The sequence below is a fragment of the Anolis sagrei genome, chromosome 2 (assembly GCF_037176765.1).
Source record: "Anolis sagrei isolate rAnoSag1 chromosome 2, rAnoSag1.mat, whole genome shotgun sequence".
Classification (NCBI taxonomy): Eukaryota; Metazoa; Chordata; class Lepidosauria; order Squamata; family Dactyloidae; genus Anolis; species Anolis sagrei.
Window position 1 is genome coordinate 24,594,544 of NC_090022.1, and position 26,218 is coordinate 24,620,761.

At 42.5% G+C, this 26,218-nt stretch overlaps 2 protein-coding genes and 1 non-coding gene across 3 annotated transcripts; 1 reads left to right on the forward strand and 2 right to left on the reverse strand.

Annotated features, from left to right (window-relative positions):
• Positions 1-1,321: 1,321 nt before the first annotated feature.
• Positions 1,322-1,956, reverse strand: LOC132765642 (histone H1-like). Its single transcript, XM_060759919.2, has one exon. The coding sequence runs from the start codon at positions 1,937-1,939 to the stop codon at positions 1,466-1,468; it is 474 nt and encodes a 157-aa protein (XP_060615902.2). The 5' UTR covers positions 1,940-1,956; the 3' UTR covers positions 1,322-1,465.
• Positions 1,957-10,624: 8,668 nt separating this feature from the next.
• Positions 10,625-10,697, reverse strand: TRNAV-CAC (transfer RNA valine (anticodon CAC)). The gene has a single exon. It is a non-coding gene; the product is annotated as a tRNA-Val (tRNA).
• Positions 10,698-11,944: 1,247 nt separating this feature from the next.
• On the forward strand, positions 11,945-25,123 carry RACK1 (receptor for activated C kinase 1). The gene is made up of 8 exons (XM_060759316.2): positions 11,945-12,179; positions 17,504-17,675; positions 18,273-18,420; positions 18,793-18,888; positions 19,634-19,744; positions 21,370-21,510; positions 23,231-23,341; positions 24,981-25,123. The coding sequence occupies exons 1-8, from the start codon at positions 12,071-12,073 to the stop codon at positions 25,044-25,046; spliced, it is 954 nt and encodes a 317-aa protein (XP_060615299.1). The 5' UTR covers positions 11,945-12,070; the 3' UTR covers positions 25,047-25,123.
• Positions 25,124-26,218: the final 1,095 nt, after the last annotated feature.

Genomic DNA, 26,218 nt, shown 5'->3' on the forward strand with positions numbered 1-26,218 from the left:
CTCTAGAAGTACATCACATATGAAGTCCTTTAATGTTTTTCCGAGGGTTGAATGAAAAGTAATGCCTCCACTTTCATTACTTGGGTGTGGATGGGAATATTTTAATAAATCAAACGCAGAAATAATCCTTAGAATGTGCTCTTTAACTACCACTATTCACTTTCCCACATAATCACCAGACAATTGGATACATTTCTGCCAATGGTGAACAAGTTTTCTGAAGCCGTCACGGAAGAAGTTGACCCTCTGTTTCTGCAACCAGCGTCTCACAGAGTTCTCTCAATGTCTTCATCAGAAGCATAATGATGTCCCCACAGATCTTCTTTCATTATCAGGAACAGATTGAAGTCAGATGGTCCTAAATCTGGACTGTATGGAGGATGTCATACGGTGGTGAGACCCAGTATCTGAAGTTTCAAGTCTGTGCACTTTCATTTCAAGCGTCAGCATCCTGGATACCCACCGTGCACAAACCTTCCGATAGCCAAGCAAAGCAATAATGCGACCCACACGTTCTTGTGAAATGCCGATTATGCTTGAAATTTCTCTTTGAGTGATACGACAATCATCCTGAATCAATCTGTCAACCTATTGCTTGTGAAACTCAGTGGTTGCTGTCACAGGACGTCCAACTCTTTGCCATGCAAGTCAGATGTTCCCCCTCAACATCTTTAAACTTACTCGCAGAGTACTCACACCAACACAATCACCATAAACAGCTTGCATTCTCTAACTAATCTCCTTTGAGGTGACACCTTCTCCTGTCAAGAATTCAATGACTGCACATTGCTTAAGTCGCATTGACCGGCCGTCTGCGCAGGGTTCCATACTTTGCACTTTAACAACACAACCGTTCAATGCTAAGGCTTCCCACCAAAATGGAACTGTAGAGGTGAGTCTACTGAACAAGCCAGTACTTGCTGCATACCAGTTGAGGAGTTACAACGGTGGAGGCATTACTTTTCATTTAACCCTCGTATGTAGAGGCTGGATCCCTCAAGGAACAAAAATAAGTGTATTTTAATGTGTTTTATCCATCTTTGAAAAATAAATTATATTGGATTCCTGTTGAAAATTATATTGTATTCCAAGTATGGTCTAGCTTGGGCCCTGCAGGTGTTTTGGACTTCAACTCCCATCATTCCTAACCGCCTCAGGTCCTTTCCTTTTCCCCCTCAGCCGCTTAAGCGGCTGAGGGGGAAAAGGAAAGGTCCTGAGGCGGTTAGGAATGATGGGAGTTGAAGTCCAAAACACCTGAAGGGCCCAATGTTGTATTCCCTAGCCTTGTGAAGGATGTCAGGCAAAATCTCAAGTCAGAGGATGCTTTTCTGATTCGGCGTTTAATTCTGAGGTGTATGGATGGACCAGCTCTTCCTGAGACTCTTGGGTGGCTCTGAAAAGAGCCGTTGTTTTCTTTCTTTCTTTCTCTCTCTCTTCCTAGACGTGCCAAGGCGAGGTGGGTGGCTTAGCGTGCCCTCTGCCCGCTTGGTGGGCGCTTGTTGAGCTGGCGCCTCCTGCCAGGCGCGCCCGAGGAAGCCCTGCCCCGGAGGCCTTTGGGCTTCTTCACCGCCGGCTGCTTCTTCCTCGCCTGCTGCTTCTTCCTCTGCTTCCCGTTTCCTCCGCTCTTCTTCTTGGCCCTGAAGGAGCCCGAGGCGCCGGTGCCGGTCACGCGCAGGAGGAGACCGTTGGAGACCAACTGGCGCAGCTCCCTCTTGAGGCGGTTGGTGTTCCTGTGGATGTTGAAGCCGGCCTCGGAGACGAACTTCTTGAGCGCGGCCAGGGACAAGCTCTTCCGCGGGTGGCAGGCCTCGAAGGCTTGGAGGATCAGCTGCGAGAGAGAGCCCGAAGTCCTCGCTTTCCCCTTCTTCTTGGGGTCCGGGGCTGAAGTGGACGCTTCGTCGCCATCGGCGCCTCCTTGCTGCGGCTTCCCGTTGACCATCCTGCCACCTCCTGGGAGCCGCACCGACTGACCAGAGAGCGGCTTGACGAGCGGAATTTATAGGCAGCGTGGTTGTGACGTCATGGACTGACGTAGCCAATGTTTATCTTTCTCTTTCTCTCCCCCCCTCCCCTCCCCATCCAAATACTCCAAAGCAAAGGAGCGGACCTGAGAGAGTTAGTTTTCACTCAGGTCCAGCAACGGACATAGAACGTTAGTTGTCACTCAAGGCCCTTCTTCACAGCCCTCTATCCCAGAATATAAAGGCAGAAAATCCCACTAGAATCAAAGGGTTGGAAGAGACCTCATGGGCCATCCAGTCCAACCCCCTGCCAAGAAGCAGGAATATTGCATTCAAATCACCCCTGACAGATGGCCACCCAGCCTCTGTTTAAAAGCTTCCAAAGAAGGAGCCTCCACCACACTCCGGGGCAGAGAGTTCCACTGCTGAACCGCTTTCACAGTCAGGAAGTTCTTCCTCATGTTCAGATGGAATCTCCTCTCTTGTAGTTTGAAGCCATTGTTCTGCGTCCTAGTCTCCAGGGAAGCAGAAAACAAGCTTGCTCCCTCCTCCCTGTGGCTTCCTCTCACATATTTATACATGGCTATCATATCTCCTCTCAGCCTTCTTTTCTTCAGGCTAAACATGCCCAGCTCCTTAAGCCACTCCTCATAGGGCTTGTTCTCCAGACCTTTTATCATTTTAGTCGCTCTCCTCTGGACACATTCCAGCTTGTCAACATCTCTCTTGAATTGTGGTGCCCAGAATTGGACACAATATTCCAGATGTGGTCTAACCAAAGCAGAATAGAGGGGTAGCAGTACTTCCCTAGATCTAGACACTATGCTCCTATTGATGCAGGCCAAAATCCCATTGGCTTTTTTATCTGCTTTGAACTAGGTTATCTGAATCCACACACAGATAATGTGGGATTTTTTGCCCTGATATTCTGGGATATAGGGCTGTGTGGAAGGGCCCTCAGATATAACCCAGTTCAAAGCAGATATTATGGGATTTTTTGCCTTGATATTCAGTTATATAGGGCTGTGTAGAGGGGCCCTCAGATATAACCCAGTTTGAAGCAAATATTCTGGGATAAAGAGCTGCGTGGAAGAGCCCTCAGATATAATCCAGTTCAAAACAGATATTGTGGGATTTTCTGCCTTGATATTCAGGGATATAGGGCTGTGTAGAAGGGCCCTCAGAAATAAGCAAGTTCAAAATAGATATTGTGGGATTTTCTGCCTTGATATTCTGGGATATGGGGCTGTGTGGAAGGGCCTTCAGATATAACCCAGTTCAAAATAGATATTGTGGGATTTTCTGCCTTGATATTCTGGGATATAGGGCTGTGTGGAAGGGCCTTCAGATATAACCCAGTTCAAAGCAGATATTATGAGAGTTTTTGCCTTGATATTCTGGGATATAGGGCTGTGTGGAAGGGCCCTCAGATATAACCCAGATCAAAGCAGACATTGTGGGATTTTCTGCCTTGATATTCTGGGATATAGGGCTGTGTAGAAGGGCCCTCAGATAATCCAGATCAAAGCAGATATTGTGGGATTTTCTGCCTTTTTTTGTCGTGTCAGGAGCAACTTGAGAAACTGCAAGTCGCTTCTGGTGTCACAGAATTGGCCGTCTGCAAGGATGTTGCCCAGGGGATGCCCGGATGATTTGATGTTTTTATCATCCTTGTGGGAGGCTTCTCTCATGTCCCCACACGAGGAGCTGGAGCTGTTAGAGGGAGCTCATCCGCTTCTCCCCAGATTCGAACCTGCAACCTGTCAGTCTTCAACCCACTGCACCACTATATTCTGGGATATAGGACTGTGAGAAAGGGCCCTCAGATATAACCCAGTTTGAAGCAAATATTCTGGGATAAAGAGCTGTGTGGAAGAGCCCTCAGATATAATCCAGTTCAAAACAGATATTGTGGGATTTTCTGCCTTGATATTCAGGGATATGGGGCTGTGTAGAAGGACCCTCAGATATAACCCAGTTCAAAGCAGATATTGCGGGATTTTCTGCCTTGATATTCTGGGATATAGGGCTGTGTGGAAGGGCCTTCAGATATAACCCAGTTCAAAGCAGATATTATGAGAGTTTTTGCCTTGATATTCTGGGATATAGGGCTGTGTGGAAGGGCCCTCAGATATAACCCAGATCAAAGCAGACATTGTGGGATTTTCTGCCTTGATATTCTGGGATATAGGGCTGTGTGGAAGGGCCCTCAGATAATCCAGATCAAAGCAGATATTGTGGGATTTTCTGCCTTTTTTTGTCATGTCAGGAGCAACTTGAGAAACTGCAAGTCGCTTCTGGTGTGACAGAATTGGCCGTCTGCAAGGATGTTGCCCAGGGGATGCCCGGATGATTTGATGTTTTTATCATCCTTGTGGGAGGCTTCTCTCATGTCCCCACACGAGGAGCTGGAGCTGTTAGAGGGAGCTCATCCGCTTCTCCCCAGATTCGAACCTGCAACCTGTCAGTCTTCAACCCACTGCACCACTATATTCTGGGATATAGGACTGTGAGAAAGGGCCCTCAGATATAACCCAGTTCAAAACAGATATTGTGCCCCATCTCCACTTTTATGTAAAAATTAAAACTATGTCTTCTTCAATCCAGTTTATCTGCTTTAAACTGGATTATATGCGGAGACCCCATTGACACAATGAGTTAAATCCCATGTAAAATTGCTTTGAACTGGATTATATGCAGGACCCCTGTTGGCGCAATGGGTTAAACCCTTCTGCCAGCAGGACTGAAGACCTACATGTTGGAGGTTTGAATCTGGGGAGAGCACTGATGAGTTCCCTCTGTCAACTCCAGCTGCCCATGCAGGAACATGAGAGAAGCCTCCCACAAGGATGGCAAAATATCAAAAACATCTGGGCATTTCCTGGGCAACATCTTTGCATACAGCCGATTCTTTCACACCAGAACCGACTTGCAGTTTCTCAAATCACTCCTGACACAGAAAAAAACTGTATTGTATGTCAGTGTAGACTCATATAATTCAGTTCAAAGCAGATCACGTGGATGATCTGATTTGATAATCTAGATTATATGGCAGTGTAGAAAGGGCCTAATAATAATAATAATCGTATATCCCACCTCCATCTCCCTGAAGGGACTCAGGGCGGCTTACATGGGTACCAAGCCCAGTAAAAACACAGGTTACAAAGTAACACAATTAAGAACACATAACTATAAAATATGTTAAAACAGCAATGACCAATAAAATATCAGACATCACAATGCATGAACCAAACATCAAACAACCAGTAGCCAAGTGGGCATGTGCAGCTTTGAGACTAATATGGCAGGGCAAGGGCTTGTGCAAACGCAACTTATAGGGCCGGAGCTGGGAATAAAGTGCTGGGGAACCAACCAGAAAATCAGGGCTAGAGAGACTTAATCAGTAGCTAAACCATTATTCAAAGGCACACTGAAACATCCAAGTCTTCAGGCCTTGTTGTTTATTCATTCAGTCACTTTGAACTCTTCATGGCCTCATGGACTAGCCCATGCCAGAGCTCCCTGTCGGCTGGGGCCACCCCCAGTTCCTTCAGAGTCAAACTAGTCACTTCAAGGATCCCATCCATCCATCTTGCCCTTGGTCAGCCCCTCTTTCCTTCCTTTTTCCCCAGCATCATTGTCTTCTCCAGGCTTTCCTGTCTTCTCATGATGTGGCCAAAGTACTTCATCTTTGCCTCTAATAGCCGGGCTTTATTTCCTGGAGGATGGACTGGTTTGATCTTCTCGCAGTCCAAGGCACTCTCAGAATTTTCCTCCAGCACCACAGTTCAAAAATATCTATCTTCCTTTGCTCAGCCTTCCCTTATGGTCCAGCTCTCACATCCATAGGTCACAATGGGGCATACCATTGCTTTAACTATGCGGATCTTCTTGTTGCCAGTGTGATGTCTCTATTCTTCACTTTTTTTTAATCGAGATGGTCATTGCTCTCCTCCCAAGAGGAGGAGAGCAATGACCAATCTGGGTTATAAATGTTGTTTCCTAATTGGTTCTATTATAAAAACATGGAAAACGTTTTTTGCACATTTTACTATAGCTTTTTAAAATGAATATCTATCTCTACCATTTCAGCATAGTTTGTGGCAGCCTCAAAAACAAAGTTTCTAGAGTGTAACAACTGCTTTCAAAGTGAGCACCACACAATGAAACAGGAAAGAATACTTCCAAACCAGGAACAGATTTCTTTTCCAAATTGTTGTTGTTGTTGTTGCTGTTGTTAATATCCCATTTTCTTATTTATTAATCTTTATTTCCCATATTTATACCCAGCTCTTCTCACCCCGAGGGGACTCAGAGTGCTTTCAGATTGGTCTTTTCAGTGCCACAATTGCAATACAAAATATATAAAATACAACACATTAAACGACAACAAAACAAACATACAAATACATAAACTGTTAAAAGCTGTTAAAACCATATAGCTAAAACCATGGCCATCCTTCATGTTGCAACATATCAATTCTGTGTTGCACTATTACCAAATACCTGATTTCACAGCCAGGTCTTAACTTTGTTTCTAAAGACAAGAAGGGAAGGTGCCAATTTAATACAGCCAAGGGGTCACCACTGAGAAAGCCCTGTCTCTCGACCCCACCAGTCGCACTTGCAAAGAAGGTGGGACCGAGAGCAGATCTTAAATTTCTAGTTGGCTCATAACAGGAGATGCATTCAGACAGGTAAGTTGGACCAGAACCATTTAGGGCTTTATAGGCTAAAGCCAGCACTTTGAATTGTGTCCGGCAGCAAACTGGCAGCCAGTGGAGCTGTCCCAAGTATGCTCCCTGTACATTGCTCCAGTGAGGAATCTGGCTGCCGCCCGCTGGACTACTTGGAGCTTCTGGATAGTCCTCAAAGACAACCCTGTGTAGAGCGTGTTGCAGTAGTCTATTCAAGATGTAACGAGCATGGACTACCGTGGCCAGGTCTGAGTTCCCAAGGTAGTGGTGCAACTGGCGCACAAGTTTTCTTCTCTTAACAAGACTCAAAGAGGCTCACAACACTAAAAACAGTATAAATTACAATTTAAAACCTACAAAATTTAAACATTACAATAGAATTACATGTAGATTTCATAGAATCATAGAATCATAGAATCAAAGAGTTGGAAGAGACCTCATGGGCCATCCAGTCCAACCCCCTGCCAAGAAGCAGGAATATTGCATTCAAATCACCCCTGACAAATGGCCATCCAGCCTCTGTTTAAAAGCTTCCAAAGAAGGAGCCTCCACCACACTCCGGGGCAGAGAGTTCCACTGCTGAACGGCTCTCACAGTCAGGAAGTTCTTCCTAATGTTCAGATGGAATCTCCTCTCTTGTAGTTTGAAGCCATTGTTCCGCGTCCTAGTCTCCAAGGAAGCAGAAAACAAGCTTGCTCCCTCCTCCCTGTGGCTTCCTCTCACATATTTATACATGGCTATCATATCTCCTCTCAGCCTTCTCTTCTTCAGGCTAAACATGCCCAGTTCCCTAAGCCGCTCCTCATAGGGCTTGTTCTCCAGACCCTTGATCATTTTAGTCGCCCTCCTCTGGACACATTCCAGCTTGTCAATATCTCTCTTGAATTGTGGCGCCCAGAATTGGACACAATATTCCAGGTGTGGTCTAACCAAAGCAGAATAGAGGGGTAGCATTACTTCCTTAGATCTAGACACTATGCTCCTATTGATGCAGGCCAAAATCCCATTGGCTTTTTTTGCCGCCACGTCACATTGTTGGCTCATGTTTAACTTGTTGTCCACGAGGACTCCAAGATCTTTTTCACACGTACTGCTCTCGAGCCAGGCGTCACCCATTCTGTATCTTTGCATTTCGTTTTTTCTGCCAAAGTGGAGTATCTTGCATTTGTCGCTGTTGAACTTCATTTTGTTAGTTTTGGCCCATCTCTCTAATCTGTCAAGATCGTTTTGAATTCTGCTCCTGTCCTCTGGACTATTGGCTATCCCTCCCAATTTGGTGTCGTCTGCAAACTTGATGATCATGCCTTCTAGCCCTTCATCTAAGTCATTAATAAAGATGTTGAACAGGATCGGGCCCAGGACGGAGCCCTGCGGCACTCCACTTGTCACTTCTTTCCAAGATGAAGAGGAAGCATTAGTGAGCACTCTCTGTGTTCTTAACACTGTGTTCTTAACACATTTCTTAACACAAATAATTCAAAATCACCTAAATACATTAATAATTGTAAAAATGATTAATACAATGATCCCTAGGTATCTGCTGAGGAACTAGTGTGGTTTGACACTACTTTAGCTCCTGTTGCTCAGTACTCTAGATGGGCCCTAGCTTTGGCTGATGATTTAACAAGAACAGAGAAAAACTTGTGCCAGAGTAAATTCAAAGCGCAAGGCTATGGAATCCTGTTTGGTGAGTGCCAGCACTCTTAGGCAAAAAAGGAAATAATGATAATGATAATAATAATATTAATAGTAATAAAAACTACAAGCAGAGGCATAACACTGTTGCTCAGATGATTAATTGGAACCCGTGCCACAAATACCATCTTCCTGCGACAAAGAACTGGAGGGATCACAAGCCTGAAAAAGTTTCAGAGAATGAACACGTCAAGCTACTCTGGGACTTCTGAATTCAGACAGAGTTTTGGAGCAAAATATTCCTGACCTCACGATTATGTTAAAAAATAAAGTATGGATTGTTGATGTTGCAATTCCAGGTGACAGCAGGATTGCAGAGAAGCAACTAGAAAAGCTGTCACAATACGAGGATTTAAAGATCGAACTGCAAATACTCTGGCACAAGCCAGTCAAGGTGGTTCCAGTGGTGATCGGCACACTGGGTGCAGTGCCTAAAGACCTTGGCCTGTACTTAAACACAATTGGCGCTGATAAAATTACCATCTGCCAACTGCAGAAGGCTGCCTTACTGGGATCTGCACGCATTATTCGCTGATACATCACACAGTCCTAGACACTTGGGAAGTTTCCAACGTGTGATCCAATACAACAGCCAGCAGAGTGATCTTGTCTGCTGTGGACTCATCTTGTTGTGTTTCAAATAATAATCATAAGTTTTTATTTGTATCCCGCTTTTTTCCCTAAACAGGACCCAAAGCAGCTCACAGCATTGTGTAAAAGACAATACAAGACAATGTACATATGTAAGACAACAACCTATAAAACAATTTTACAATGAGAAATAAACCCATTTAAAATATCTAATACAGTTATTGCAAGCTACTCAACAAGACAGATGGTAAAGTTTGCGCAACTCAGTAAAAGTTAGCTTTCCTGTCATTATAGCTAAGTGTTTTCATCAAAACATTGAGCTAACAGGAGGGTCTTTAGCTGTTTTTAAAAAGATGTCAGGGAAGGTGCTGTTTTGACCTCCTTGTGGAGGGAGTTCCAAAGAGTTGGAGTGGCCAACAAGAAGGCCACTCCTCATAGGGCTTGTTCTCCAGACCCTTGATCGTTTTAGCCATTCTTCTCTGGACACATTCCAGCTTGTTAACATCTCCTTTCAATTGTGGTACCCAGAATTAGAAACCTTTAAAAAGAGTCTCAAGACCTGGCTCTGCCATTGCACCTTTGGAGAGTAGTCATACAACTTCATGCTATTGCTCCCTCAACATTCTTGTCCCAGGAGTCCCCCCCCCCCCCCCCTTTGTATGTAGGTTTGTTTATTATCCCGTCTCTCCATGAGTTCTCCCTACAATTAGTTTTACCCCTTTATCTCCCTCGGAGTTTTAAAATCATTTTATGTACATGCGGCCCACTCCTTGTCCTTATGTTCTATGTATATTGTTTATGTTCTATGTATATTGTTTATATGTTTTGATGTTTTATACTTTAATGTTATGTTGTTTATTTTATTGTATTTTTTTATTTTTTTGAATTGTAATCTGTGGTTCGGGCTTGGCCCCATGTAAGCCACTCCCAGTCCCCGTTGGGGGAGATGGTGGCGGGGTATAAATAAAGATTATTATTATTATTATTATTATTATTATTATATGTATGTTTGCATATATATGTGTGTGTGTATGGTTCTGCAAATGCATTGTAATTTTATTTTGTTTTTTGGCTTTTTAAGTTTCTTCTGCTGTGTTTTTCAGTGTTTTTATGAGTGATGGTCGATTGCTGGCCTGATAGGTGTATTGTGTCCAAATTTGGTGTCAATTCGTCCAGTGGTTTTTGAGTTATGTTAATCCCACAAATTAACATTACATTTATATATATATATATATATATATAGAGAGAGAGAGAGAGAGAGAGAGAGAGAGAATCAATTCATTTTCTGGTCCCTTCTGGAGCTTGGTAGTTAATCAACTACCAAGCTTGCAAATTTTGTGTTTTGTCTGTTTGTTTGTTTGTTTGTTTTGTTCTGTTAGAAATGTCATACAATTGTCTGGTTGCCCCTGACATGATAAATAAAATAAATTCATTTTCTTCCTTTAGTTTCTTTTAAATAACAGGTGTTTTGCAATATTTCATGGGCTCACACATTCATTTAACTTAATTTCTCAGTATCAGAAGGCAATCCTCCATGGAGGTATCTGCATAATGAATTTACACATTTAAATATCAATTGAGCTGAAATGAAATACTGATTATTGGAGTATTAAATAATTTTAACAAGCTTTAGCTGATTTATTTTCCATCCAACCAAGAAGACAAAAAGTGATCAGTATGTGTTTCTGCCCGGTTTCGAACCGGGGACCTTTCGCGTGTGAGGCGAACGTGATAACCACTACACTACAGAAACCAACTGAGTGCTTGGGGCAGCCGCTCTGCCTGATAGGAAAGAATGGCTGCAATGCAATCCACGAGGGCTTCAAAGAATTGCTGAGTCATCACTCCAAGTCTGAGTCATTCTAGTCGAGCCACACATTCTTGCTCATGTTAAACATGCTTACCATCACTGCAATTGCTAAAGTATTTTTAAGTTATCTATCTAAATTGTAGAATTAATCCGGTTTGGCACTACTTGAACTGCCTTGGCTAAATGTTACACAGTCTTAGGAGTTGTAGTTTTACAAGCTATATAGCCTTCTCTGCCCAAGAGCCCCAGTGCCTCACCAAACTACAAATCCCATAATTCCATAGCACTGAGCTATGGAAGTTGAAATGGCATCAAACTGTATTAATTAGTGTAGATCAGTTATGGGCAAACTTGGGCCCTCCAGGTGTTTTGGACTTCAACTCCCACAATTCCTAACAGCCGGTAGGCTGTTAGGAATTGTGGGAGTTGAAGTCCAAAACACCTGGAGGGCCCAAGTTGGCGCATAACTGATCTACCCATTGCAAAGCTTCAAAAAACAACTTTTTTGGAGGGAGGGATATTAATATATTATATTATTATTTTTAATTATTATTATAATTATAATTAATAATAATAATAATATAATATATTAATATCCCTCCCTCCAAAAAAGTTGTTATAATTATAATTATAATTAATTATTATTATCTATATTATTATTTTGGAGGGAGAATAATAATAATAATAATAATGATGATGATGATGATGATGATGAATGCCCAGCAGCCATCCCAAAATGATACTTGCTCAATCTTTGATACCTACATTAACCAAGGGTGCATCTACACTGCAGAATTAATGCGGTTTGACACCACTTCCAACTGCTGTGGGGTCCACTAGACTGCATGGCCATCTATGCCAGTAACTATTGCTATCAACCCACCCTATTCGCGCTAGGAATGGAGGAATCAACGTTCCTAATCTCGCGATAAGTAAAATCCCAGGGCGCCGCCATGTTGTACGTCTCTGAGGGGATTGCCACCAAACTAACCCGCTTTATTCCAGAAGCGGATTTTGCAATGGTATTTGGGATCTTTATCAGAATTAGGAATGATAGTAGGAAACTATTAGGTGATTTCCAGGGACGGGTTTCTGTACCAGCTATTGTTTTTTCTCATCCGTATATAAGAGACAGTAAGGAGCCATGTTGTTGTACGGAGCCCGCGAGGCGAGGCTACTTCCGCTTCCGGAAGACGCTGCCGCTTCCTTTCTCTTTCTGGGCCTCTGCGAGCTGGCAGGTCCGGGCGAAGGGCCGCTGCTGAATCCGCCGCCATCCTCCGTCCGCCGCGGGAGCTCGAGCCTTCTCAGCCGCCGCCATGACGGAGCAGATGACTCTGCGTGGCACCCTGAAGGGCCACAACGGCTGGGTGACCCAGATCGCCACCACCCCGCAGTTCCCCGACATGATCCTGTCCGCCTCGCGTGGTAAGGCCAAAGAAGCAGGGCCAAACCAAATGGCAAGGCCGGGGGGGGGGATTAATAAGATAAAGTGGGAGAGACCAATGTATAATGGGGGGGGGGGGGAAGAGACATATCATTCAGCCGAGAGAAGTTGGAATGGTCCAAGTTACATGGAAGGAATAGGGATTCTTATGAATATCACTAAGGGCCAGAATAACTAGACTGCGATTCTTATCCTGTAGTCACACTCCCCCATATATGCTTATGGGAGCGACCCACAGTCCTTAGGAAGTATGGCTGGGAAGTTCCATAGAGCACAGTATTTGGAACAAACCAAGTAATAGTAAGGGTTTTGGTGACTTTATATTGTGGAATAAATGTAGTTTAGCATAGAGAGCGAAAGGTCTTGTAAAACTACATCTCCCATGATCCCATAGCAGTTGGAAGTGGTGCCAAACAGCATTAATGCTATTATTTATTTATTTATGACATTTATATGTCGCTCTTCTCACCCTGAAGGGGACTTAGAGTGGCTTACAAGATATATATACATACAACATATTATATTATTACCATAGTACAATATCAGTATTATATATTACTATATTGTACTATACCATTATATTGTAATATTATTAGTAATATTACATTATATTATATTATTAAGATATCACCGGAGACAAGGTGAAATGTATGTAGACGCACTCTTGGTTATTTATTTATTTATGACATTTATATGCCGCCCTTCTCATCCCGAAGGGGACTCAGAGCAGCTTTCAAGATATATACACACATACAATATTTTAGATCATTAGCATAGTACAATATCAGTACTATATATTACTATATTGTACTATAACATTATATTGTAATATTATGAGTAATATTACATGTATTATAAATATATGTATATGCAATATAGTACATTGTATTATATTGTATTAGCATAGCACAGAAGACAAGGTGGAACTTCTGTTTAGACGCACCCTTGGTTATTTATTTATGACATTGATATGCCGTCCTTCTCACCCCGAAGGGGACTCAGAGCCACTTACAAAATATATATATATATATATATATATATATATATACACACACACACACACACACACACATACAAACAATATATTATATATTAGCACAATGTCAGTATTAAATATTACTATATTGTACTATACCATTATATTGTAATATTATTAGTAATATTACATGTATTATAAATATTATATGTATATACAATATATTATATTACATTATATTATATTATATTATTAGCATAGCACAGGAGACAGGGTGGAACTTCTGTGTAAACGCACCCTTGGTTAATGTAGGTATGGCCATAGAATCAAAGATTGAGGAAGTATCGTTTTGGGATGGCTGCTGGGCCTTCTCCCTCCAAAAAAGTTGCTTTTTGAAGCTTTGCAATGGGTAGCTCAGGCATGGTCAAACTTCGGCCCTCCAAGTGTTTTGGACTTCAACTCCCACAACTCCTAACAGCCTACCGAGTTGTGGGAGTTTAAGACCAAAACATCTGGGGGGCCGAAGTTTGTGCATGCCTAAGGTAGCTTCACGTCGAGGTCAATAGCAGGTGCATTTGCTTCTTCTCTGTCCCAATGATTAAATACGACATTGTCTACCTGATCTTCTTAATGGGATCTGAAGACAAGTCCTGCAATTATGATGGGACAGAGGAGGATCCATTAAGAAGCGGGGTGGGGAGGCTCTAGCATGTTACTGGAAACCTTTAGTTTAGAGGAGTACCACAAAATGCTAACAAAAAATGATCTCACAACTCAGAAGCGATGAAGGAGTGCTACAGGTCTCTCAGGTTTGTGAATTAGAGTGAACAGCCACCTGGCTGGCTTGGCATGCTTTGCTTTCATATTAGAATTATAGTATCACAGAGTTGGAAGAGACTCCATCTAGTCTAACCCCATGCCATGCAACAATACAGAATCAAAACACCTCCGACAGATGATCATCCAGCCACTTCTTAAAATCATCCAAACTCTGAGGAAGCAGCATATTCCACTGCCGAAACAGCTCTTACAGTCAGGAAGTTCTTCCTAATGTTTAGGCAGAATATCTTTTTCCTGCAATTTGAATCAATTCCTTTGTATCCTAGTCTTTAAGCTTGGCCCCTCCTCAATATGACATCTTTTCAAAGAATAGGGAACTCCTGAGCACATGCAGGTGGCCAAATTTTGTCATTGTGACCAGAACTAAACCCCATAACTTAAATATTTATTTATGGCATTTGTAGCTCGCCTTTCTCAGCCTTACGGCGATGCAAGGCAGCTTACAGAAATTGGCAGAATTTGATGCCATATATTCATAAAGTACAATTAGAAACATTCAACCTAATATTATAAAAACCATATAAACCATTTTATCCCCTCTGTTTTCTCTCCACTCTTCTTTTCTAGTAATCTCATCTAAGCTTGTAGAACTTCTTTTTTTTTGCTGATACATAATTGGAAGTCAAAGGAGTTTTTTTCCAATTTACGGCAAATCACCCAGAGATCTGCTAGTGAATCTTTACCTACTCTACTCAGGAGTCTCTGGTGGCACAGTGGGTTAAATCCTTGTGCCAGCAGGACTGCTGACCAAAAGGTCAGTGGTTTGAATCCGGAGAGAGCGGGTTGAGCTCCCCTCTGTCAGCTCCAGCTACCCATGGGGTGACATGAAGGAAGCCTCCCATAGGATGGTAAAATATCAAACATCCAGGCACAGTCTTGCAGATGGCCAATTCTCTCACATCAGAAGCAACTTGCAGTTTCTCAAGTTGCTCCTGACACACACACAAAAATCCTACTCTACTACCTCCTCCCTGTACTTAGTGTGATGAGCTTTTCCTGTTAGTAGACAGCTCCATTTTAGAAGAACTTGTTTCATACTTGGATTAGGCAGAGAACCATTGATTTTATATCCTCTCTTTTCCAGCTTCCTATCTGTTCAGAAAGTACTTTTGACAGATAGCCATGTAGCCTGCTTAAAATCTTTTATGTATAGTCTTATAGTTAAGGTAGTCAGTTTCAGTGGTATTAGAGCTATTGTCTCTGAACCAGATCCTAAGCCATTGGCTACTGATCCTTGCTGAGTTTCCAGAAAAAAAAGAAAATTGTCTTAAGTGGGTACATATTTAGTGCCAGGCCCTGGAAAGTTGAAGAAAACATTACTGGTTCCTCACATCAGATAACTTGAATAGCACAAGTCCCACCATAATATTACCTCATTGGGGCATTGATCTTTGAGGATCATGATGTTGTGGCTCTTCTGGGATCAGTGGGGCAAAGCTCCATTATTCATCAACGCAGGGGTCTGTGGCTATCATATCACCTGGACAGTATTTACCTGGAGGACAATCTGGCATGGCTGCTAGCTAGATTGGCACTTGAGGTTCTTTGGCATCACCTCAGTCATACCATGCTCTAGAACAGTGATTCCCATACTCTGGTGTTTGGACTTCCATCTCCCAGAATCTCTGGCCATTGATCGAAGTGGCTAAGGTTTCTGGATGTTAAATCAAAATGCCTAGAGGTCTAGAGTTTGGAAATCACTGCTCTAGAGCATGGGTACATCTTCCTGGTATAGTTTACTCTTTGTTGCCTGTATTGTTTCACACATAATATATATCTTTGAAAGCACACGTCAGTAAGGTAGCTGGCCAGGGCAGAGGAATTTTTGGCAAGCTTTGGAGAATGTGTTTTTTTGGTGTTCTGCCCTTATTGCACAGGTGAATGGTTAAGAGAGATGAAGTGGTTGCACTGGGCTGTAGGAAATGAGATAGATTATTGGTGCTGTGATGTTGAAGTGTATTGTGCAGGAAGAAGTTGCTTCCAAGTGTAGCTGCTCAGATCTGTAACAAAGCTGTTTTTTTAAAGTATCAGTGATCTCTGAAAACTTGCTTAAGAAGTTTGTCCACAGCTGCCACTTTTAGGTTGATTTAAAGACGAGCCCCCAATGTTGAGGAGCCCCCAATGGCTCAGCTGAGCTGCCAAACTTGCTGACCGAAAGGTTGGTGGTTTACATCCAGGGAGCGGGGTGACCTTCCTCTGTTAGGCCCAGCTTCTGCCAACATAGCAGTTCGAAAACATGCAAATGTAATTAGATTAATAGGTACCACTCCAGCAGGAAGGTAACAGCGCTCCATGCAGTCATGCCGGCCACATGACCTTGGAGGTATCTACGGACAATGCTGGCTCTTGTGCCTAGAAATGGAAATGAGCACCCCACCCCCCAGAGTCGGACACAACTAGACTTAATGTCAAGGAGAAACCTTTATCTTTACGTATTGTTGAAGGCTTTCATGGCCGGAATCACTGGGTTGTTGTAGGTTTTTTTGGGCTATATGGCCATGTTCTAGAGGCATTCTCTCCTGACGTTTCGCCTGCATCTATGGCAAGCATCCTCAGAGGTAGTGAGGTCTGTTGGAACTAGGAAAATGAGTTTAATATATCTGTGGAATGACCAGGGTGGGACAAAGAACTCTTGTCTGTTGAAGCTAGGTGTGAATGTTTCAACTGACCACCTTGATTAGCATTTGTTGGCCTGGCAGTTGTTTAGTGTGGCTTTTTGGTGGGGCAATCTTTTGCTGGGAGGTGATGACCTTTACTTTAGCACATTGTTGTGTTATGAGTGGACACTGGGAGGCAGGGTTGAGATATCCCCACTTGGCTGTGGAAACCTAGGAGACTGGGCAATTCACACTCTTTCAGCCTCAGAGGAAGCCAAGGTTAAGCCCCTCAAAACTTATTCTGTTGAGAAAATAAAGCTTGAATTAGGATCATTATAAGTCAGAAACCACTTGTAGGCAAACCCCAAAGTTTGGGAGAAGCCTGGCTCTTGTCAGAATGGTAAATGTGTGTCTGCCTTTTAATATTTTATACTGCAACTGAAGCATTACGTGAATCAAAGCTGTCCCAAGCAAAATGTTTCCCCTTTACCTAGAAAACAGAAATGACAGGGAGATGTGCCCAAGCTGGCATCCTCCTTGACATCCTTACTTCTAGTGTTTACTCATTTGCACAGCTAGTAAAAGCTATAGCGTCCCTCTGAGATTGACTGTTAGCTCAAAAGGTAATTTTTTTCAAACGGTGGGGTTGTGCAACTGTGGCCATCCAGAATTTGTGGGACTGCAGTCTTAGCCATCATAACTAATGGTGAATAATATTGGTCATTGCAGTCCAATAGTATTTGCAGGCCCAGAAGATTTGAGAACTAAGCCCTAACTGTTGGCTAAGGGATGGATGGAGTGTTGGACTGTAGAGAATGGGGGTTTTCACTCACAAGTACGTCTTGACTTCTAGGAAATCTGTAAGATAACCATTGCCCATTCCCTCTTGTAGACAAGACGATCATCATGTGGAAGCTGACTCGGGATGAAACCAATTACGGGATCCCCCAGCGGGCCTTGCGGGGCCATTCTCACTTCGTCAGCGACGTGGTGATCTCTTCAGATGGACAGTTTGCGCTCTCTGGCTCTTGGGATGGCACCCTCCGCCTCTGGGACCTTACCACGTGAGTGCAATTTGGGGAAAAGAAAGCAGGAGCCCATTGGGAAGGATAAACAACTGTTCATTTGATCCCAATTTCCCATGTGTTACCCAGATTTTTCATCCATATTCTGTTACTTAGATTTTTTTTTCTTTTCTGGATAACTTCAAGGATAGGATTTCTGTTTACTTCCTCTTGTCCCAATGATTAGATTTGACACACATCTACTGACTCCACTGGAGTTTGCGGAGATGTCCTGCAATTATGAAGGGACAGTACAAGGGAGAAGGGATGGAAATCTTCGTTTGGTTTATTCTTGCCTGCATGGAATTACGGTAGTTTCAGTTTTACAACCCCTTTAGCCTTCTCTTCCAAAAAGTGCTGGTGCTTCACCAAACTACAAATCTCTAGATTCCATAGCATTGAGTCATGGCAGTTAAAAATTGTGTACAGTTGCATTCACTCTATGGTGTAGATATATCTTAGTTTCAGACCAGAATCTTAATTGGAGCTGTGGGAGGTTTGCAAGAAGGGAAATATCAAGACAAGGAGAGGGTTAGTTGGAGCTGTGGTTCCTCTTTCCCTACAGTACACTGAGTTTTGAGATCTCCCTCCTTACAGGGGCACCACCACACGGCGCTTTGTGGGCCACACCAAGGACGTTCTGAGCGTGGCCTTCTCATCTGACAACCGCCAGATTGTCTCTGGCTCCCGGGACAAAACCATCAAACTCTGGAACACTCTGGGTGTCTGCAAGTACACTGTGCAGGTGCGTTTTATTTTTTCCTTCCAGAATTTGGAATTGAATTCTCAAAGGGTTCAAGTCATGAAGTATCCTCAAAGCGAAGCACCAAATTTCATTTATTTATTTATTTATTTATTTATTTATTTACTGGCTGTATTTTTGCCCCGCTCTATCTGAACACCGAAGGGGACTCAGAGCAGCTTACAAATTGGCAATAATTCAGTGCTGCTTTAAGACATTAGAAAAAGTTCACCCGTGCCTGCTTTAGATGTTAGGCATGTAATGAATTGTTGGATTTGTCATTGGTTTTGGGGTTGTTTGGTTTGTTATACTATTTTCCAAAGTTGTGTTGTATACTGTGATGTGTTTGACTACCGGGTTATTTTCTCTTCCTAGGACGAAAGCCACTCTGAGTGGGTGTCCTGTGTGCGCTTCTCCCCCAACAGCAGCAACCCCATCATTGTCTCCTGTGGTTGGGACAAGCTGGTGAAGGTGAGTTGCGGGTTGGTAAAGAACTGGGTCTGTGATACTCTGCTACACCCATCTCTTTTAAGGCTTCAAAGAGAGGGAAAAATACCAAGCACTACATCTCTGACACACAGACAGAGAGAAACCTCAATTCACCCAGCACATACTAAGACATAAAAGCAGAAGTCAGAAGTAAACGCTTGTAGTACAAAAGTGTCCATTCTATGCAAAAAATCAGAATGAGAGCAGAAAAAGAGAAGTGAGAGCAAATAGATTCCAACTGGCATACAGGAGACGGGGGATTCCCTCAGCCCATTCCAAGCAAACTAACTTGTTCCTCATTCAGGACTAGAGACTTGGGCATGATATGTAATGATGAGGAATACAGGAGTTGTAGTTCAGCATTGGGGGGGGGGGGTTGAGTTTGACATGTGCATTAAGTAGACCAACATCAAACAAAAAGGCTTACATACTTTCTGAAGAGAAACACGGGGAAACATCAGAAACCTTTTAACTCTTTAGGTCACTGGTTCTCAACCTGTGAGTCCCCAGATGTTCTGGCCTTCAACTCCCAGAAATCCCAACAGCTGGTAAACTGGCTGGGATTTCTAGGAGTTGTAGGCCAAAACACCAGAGGACCCACAGGTTGAAAAACACTGCTACCTAGATAATGATGTCATGTTTCAGTGGCCAAAGAATAGACAGATAAAAACTCCTAACATGCCTGTGATTGAATCCTTAACCCTGCTCTGGCTTCTCTGTCTCACAGGTGTGGAACTTGGCCAACTGCAAGCTGAAGACCAACCACATTGGGCACACGGGGTACCTGAACACCGTGACGGTCTCCCCTGATGGTTCGCTGTGTGCTTCAGGTGGCAAGGTAAGTTCTTTCATCTCCGCACTCAGAACAGAAGGACTCCTCTCCTTGTTCTGCCTTCCTGTTTTTCGTGCAATAGGAGGGGGAGGTTTCTTGGGCCAGATCCAGAATGTCAGACTTTTTGGACTACAACTCCCAAACAAACTCCCAGAATTCTACAGCAAGTATATCTCCTCCCTCCCTTCTGTACTTTCTGAAACACTTGGACGATGTGATTTATACGAAGATGTTTTAATTCTGTGTCTTAATGTCAAAATGGTTGTTTATATTTCTTGTTTTAATGTGGTTTTAATGGTTTTAATTCACAGTTATATGTGAATTAAATTGTTTAGATACTATGTTTTGGTTTTCACATGTATGTTTGGTATTGAATTTTTGCCATTATGTTGGACACCGCTTTGAGTGTGTTAGATAAATAAATAAGAAGTAATGTCTCTAAGGCAAGTAGGCTTCTCTCAGGAGAAGTGTAGGGGAAGGATCACACAGAATTGTCCCCATGACACCAGTGAAGTTATCAAATAAAGTTGCTCTTGAAAGTGAGGTAAATAATTCAGTTATTTTCTTTGGGCTGTTTGCTGACTGATGCTTTTACGATCTACACAGTGGATGATTATTGGATTATTATTATTAATAGAAACACCCCTGCCTGTTGCTGGCAGATTTTGGCTCAGCTGTGATGAAACTTACGAGCGCCATCTGACTATTATCACCATGCTGATTCTCAGAGGCTGTTTCTGAGCTGTGCAAATGTAGGAGTTTCTGTGGTTATTGTTGCTGTTGTTTTGGAAGAAATAATCTTTTTGGGCTTGAAGACCGTATATGTCCTGATACGTAACTAAAACATGGATACACTACATCTCTCATATCCACAGGACTGGTACCCATGATTTCACTTAACTATATATATAAAAATACATATCTCCTCTAGGCTTTTTCTAGGTCCTCCAGTGTGATTTTATGGTATGTCTCTGCCAGAAGCTAAGTTGCAGTGGAGAACCTAAAAATTCTAGAGAGCGGTTATCTAAGCATTTTCCACAAGAAAGTTGTTTCCATCACCCACCAGGAGTTATTTGTTACAATAGGGTTCACTATTATCTGCAGTTTCCTATTTCCATGGTAAATGCAGGGACATGCTCTCATGGAAATGGGGGAGGTACTATTATTTGTATTAATTTTAATTTAAAATATTAATTTGTATCAAGGAAGCCAGATACTGGATCCACATTTAGATGTGTCTTGCGTTTTACCCCAAGTCGGGATTGTTACACAAAGAATATGATCATTACAATATATTGTCAAAGGCTTCGATAATCGGAATCACTGGGTTGCTGTGAGTTTTCCGGGCTGTACAGCCATGTTCCAGAAGCATTCTCTCCTGAAGTTTCACTCCATCCATGGCAGGCACCCTCAGGTTGCCTGTCATGGATGTGGGTGAAACATCAGGAGAGAATGCTTCTAGAACATGGCTGTACAGCCCAGAAAACTCACAGCAACCTATGATTATTATGTTTGAAGCTTTCTTTAAAATGATCATGAAACCATTTCTTTAGGTGACTTCACTTGCTTACCACCAGAACTTGTTCAATTGAACCCGCATTCCCTCTGACGACTTTGCTCTCCCTTCTTAGGATGGCCAGGCCATGCTGTGGGATCTGAACGAAGGCAAGCACCTGTACACCCTGGATGGCGGGGACATCATCAATGCCTTGTGCTTCAGCCCCAACCGCTACTGGCTCTGTGCGGCCACCGGACCCAGCATCAAGATCTGGGTGAGTCTTTATGAAAAGGAGCTCCTGACAATTAGAACCTGAGCTGTGCCAAGTGATGCATAATAATCTTATTTGATGTGATACAGGAGGAAAAATGAATGGGGAGAGAAAGGAGAATACCATATATAATGGAGTATAAGCCAACTTGAACATAAGCCGAGGCATCTAATTTTACCACAAAAAAACTGGGAAAAAGTATTGACTCGAGTATAAGCCGAGGGTAGAAAATGCAGCAGCTACTGGTAAATTTCAAAATAAAAATAGATACCAGTAAAATTACATTAATTGAAGCATCAGTAGGTTAAATGTTTTTGAATATATACATAAAACTGTAATTTAAGGTAAGACTGTCCAGCTCCGATTAAACCCATTATTCTAAGCTTCTTCAATGTAAATGTGTTTACGTATCCTTCCAATAATAATAAAGATAGTAAAATGGTAAATGTAATAAAAAAATAATAGAATAAAATAATAAATGTAGTAATAACAATAATAGAGAAAAATAATAAATGTACTAATAATAAATAGAGTAAAATAATAAATGAAATAAAATAATAATAGAGTAAAATAATGTAAATATAATAATAATATAGTAAAACAATAAATGAAATAATAATAATAACAACAACAATAGAGTAAAATAATAAAATAACATTTACTCAAGTATAAGCCAAAGGGGGCTTTTTCAGCCTTAATAAGTGGGCTGAAAACCCCAGCTTGTACTCAAGTATATATGATAATTGGATTAGTAAGCTTGTCATGGCCGTTGATAGAGAAGTCTTCTGATACCCACCCATACACTAACATTGATATGGAATTTTCATGCCTCTTTTTGTCACTCTGCCCTTGGCTTTTCTGTGACTTTCGTTAATATTTTAATAGTGGCATATATACCAGACATGGGCAAACTTTGGCCCTCCAGGTGTTTTGGACTTCAATTCCCAAAAATATCTCAAGAAACATACAAAGTAAACAGCGCTGAGGATTCCACAGCCTATCAAGTGTTGATAAAATGCAACTTCCCGCAGTCCTATCCATTGGTGAGGAATGCTGGGAACTCTACTTTGACAACATAAATTTTACCAAGCACTTTACATGACTGAGATTGATTACTGTTGTTTATACCTGCAGCTATTGCTGTATTTTATTGATTTTACCAGGGTTTTTTGTGAAGTGAGATATTTATGTGGGCTGTTATTGTTAGGTTATTGTTTCAGCAATTTTTGTATTTTGTATGTTTGCACCGGGAGATAGTGGCAAAGTATAAATAAAGATGATGATGATGATTATTATTATTATTAACATCTGGGAGCCTCAGTATTCCTTCTTCTGATCTCATCAGTGGGAGTGGAGAAGTGAAGAAAAGTCAAAGACTGCTGAAGGATCAACAGGACACAAATGCATGCAGTTGCGTAATTAGTACTTAGCCTAGTTTCAGATTGGATGGGCACTACTCGCTCTTGCATTACTGCTCTATAAAGCTGGCTTGTCTTTGTGGTCAGGAAGGATATGCCATGGCTATTGGATGCAAAGGACTACTTTGCGCTGTGATGAAACTCAATATATGCCTTCTGACCTTACTTCCATGTAGAAAACCAGAGGCTGTTTCTGAGCTTGTTGTCCAAACTATTTGAATTCCCAATGAAATGTTGGGGGTTGAGAGTTGACCTGGAAGCCCGCAACTGGCTTTGACCCATTTCTCTTCTATTCTTGTTCGCAGGACTTGGAAGGCAAGATCATTGTGGATGAGCTGAAGCAGGAGGTGATCAGCACCAGCAGCAAGGCAGAGCCTCCCCAGTGCACCTCATTGGCCTGGTCAGCTGACGGACAGGTGAGCTCAGGTTTCCAAGGGTTCCGTGGCTTTCTTGGCGTCAAAGAATTGGCAGAAACTACATGCCCTGCTATGCAGGAACATACAATCAAAGTACTCCCAACAGATGGCCATCCAGCCTCTGCTTTAAAACCTTCAGAGTCCAAGACAGCATATTCTTGTGCCAACAGCACTTACTTTCAGGAAATTCTTTCTAATGTACAGGTGGAATTTATTTTCCTCTTGTTTGAATCCATTCTTCTGTGTCCTAGGCCCCTTCTGCTATGTTTTCTGCCTTGATAGTCTGGGTCATACTGCTGTGTGGAAGGGCTCTTAGTCTCTGGAGTTTTCCTATGTCTGCACTTTTGATGTCACCAGAGCATTGTCTCCTGCTTCATTCTTGAAGGAAAGCCTGGGTTTTCCTGCTGTTGTAATTGGTAACTTTCTAGGACATTCTGGGTGAAGAAAGGGTATTATCAAATCTGTAACAATCCCAGGGATATGGTTCCTATCCTAAAAACCTGAAGCTATGATACTTCGAAGTTTGAAAACTTAACTTTGATCTTGTTAAGGCTTATGTGTGTGTCTGCTTTTAGAAAAGTGAAGTTGAAAGGTAATCATAATAGCTGGTGAAGATTTGTGGAGTGAGATGGACAAATTGATTATGCTGCTAGAGGAGACCTATGTATCCAACTTCACGAGAGATTGGGGGAATTCACTAACTGGGACATGAACTAGGAGTATGTTATTAAATGTAGAGGTGTGATTGTCCCTGTGATTGTACAACATTATTTAAAGGGAATATTATATGCCGCTCTGAGTCCCCTTCGGGGTGAGAAAGGCAGCATATACATGTCATAAATAAATAAATAAAATGAGCCTGTGGTGGCGCAGTGCTGAGTTGCTGAACTTGCTGACCGAAAGGTCGGCAGTTTGAATCTGGGGAGCAGGTGAGCTTCTGTTGTTAGCCCCAGCTTCTGCCTAAATAGTAGTTTGAAAACATGAAAATGTGAGTAGATCAATAGCTACCACTTCAGCAGGAAGGTAACAGTGCTCCATGCAGTCATGCCAGCCACATGATCTTGGAAGCGTCTATGGACAATGCCGGCTCTTTGGCTTAGAAATTGAGATAAGTACCCCCCTCCCAGAGTCTGACACAACTAGACTTAATGTCAAGGGGAAACCTTTACCTTACTTAAAGGGAGCAGACCAATTAAAATTTAAAAAACCATCAGATAGAGAATGAGGTCTGTCAGTTTTTACGTTAGGGTTTTTTTTTTCTTTTGTGTGTATCTTTGTGTTTATATAGAACGAGGGGGGGGGGAGTATAGTGCTTGGATTGCCATGTGTTTTGGCTACTTTATGAGCTATTCCATGTTGTGTGTATCTAGGCACCTTAAACTCACCTGTTGACTCATGGTAATGACATGAATTTCACAGGGTTTTCTTAGACAAGGAACTACTCAGAGGTAGTTTTTGACAGTTCATCCTCTGAAATATAGCCTACAGTGCTTGGCATTCATTGGCAGTCTCCCATCTGAATACTAACCAGGGTTGATTTCCAGCACAACTGATTTCCTGCAAAATGACTTTGTCCATCCTGGACAGTTTTTCACTTAGTAATACTGTTTCTTCCCCTCTTGTTTCTTTTTCCCACCAGACTCTGTTTGCTGGCTACACGGATAACCTGGTTCGCGTCTGGCAGGTCACCATTGGAACCAGATGAGAGAGTATGCTTGTCCACAAGGCACAGGTTCTCATGTTAAAAACCCCCCAAATAAAAACAGATTTTTTGTGCTGAAAGATGGGTCTGTTCTCCTTATTCCAGGTATGGATAAACCCAGGCCTGAGGGCCAGATGCAGCCCCTTGGGCTCTTTTCTCAGGCCCTCCTTTCTCTCACCATCCTATCCTTCCTTTCTTCTCTCTTTCCTTCTTTCTTTCTTTCTTTCTTTCTTATCTCTCCCTTTCTCACTCACTCCTTCCTTCCGTCCCTCTCTTTCTCCTTCTGTCCTTCTCTTTTGTCTTTCCTCCCTCCCTCCATTCCCTTCCTTCCATTCTTCCTCCCTTTCTTCTCTTTTTCCTTCTGGGGGATGTTTTGCTGGGAAAAGGTAGAGAAGGAACATGAGACACATATTTCAAGATTTCAAAGGGTGTCCCATTGAGGAGGAGGAGGGGAAAAACTGACTTTCTGCTGTTCTAGAGACCAGGGCACAAGGGCGCAATGGTTTCAAATGGCATGTTCAGGTGGAATCTCCTTTCCTGTCATTTGAACCCATTGCTCCAAGTCCCCAGGGTAGCAGAAACTCAACTTGCCCCCCCCCCCCCCCCAAATGTGGCATCCTTTCAAATATTAAAACATGGCTCCCGTGTCCCCTCTATTGGCCTTTTTTCCTCCCTTGGCCACTCCTCATAGGGCTTACTTTCAGGCTTTCAGTCTTGAAAGCCTGAAAGTAAGCCCTATGAGGAGTGGCCGAGGGAGGAAAAAAGAAGGTGAATTGGGGACATCATTTTAATAATCATTTTAACTACTGACTCCCCCCTGGGCACACAGAAAACTGGGCAACTTGGAAGGCGCTGAACAGACTGGTACGAGATGTAGAGCCAACCTTAAGAAATTGGGCTACAAAGTGGAATCCACAACATGCGAGTCTGGAGAAGAGCTAACTACAGACCATCTGCTGCAATGCAACCTGAGACCTGCCACATGCACAATGGAGGACCTTCTTGCAGCAACACCAGAGGCACTCCCAAGTGGCCAGATCCTGGTCAAAGGACATTTAATCAACTTACCAAGCTTGCAAACTTTGTGTTTTGTTTGTTTAAAAATGCAATACAACTGTTTGGTTTGTTCCTAACACGATAAATAAATAAATTTTAACTACTCTCCTGAAGACACA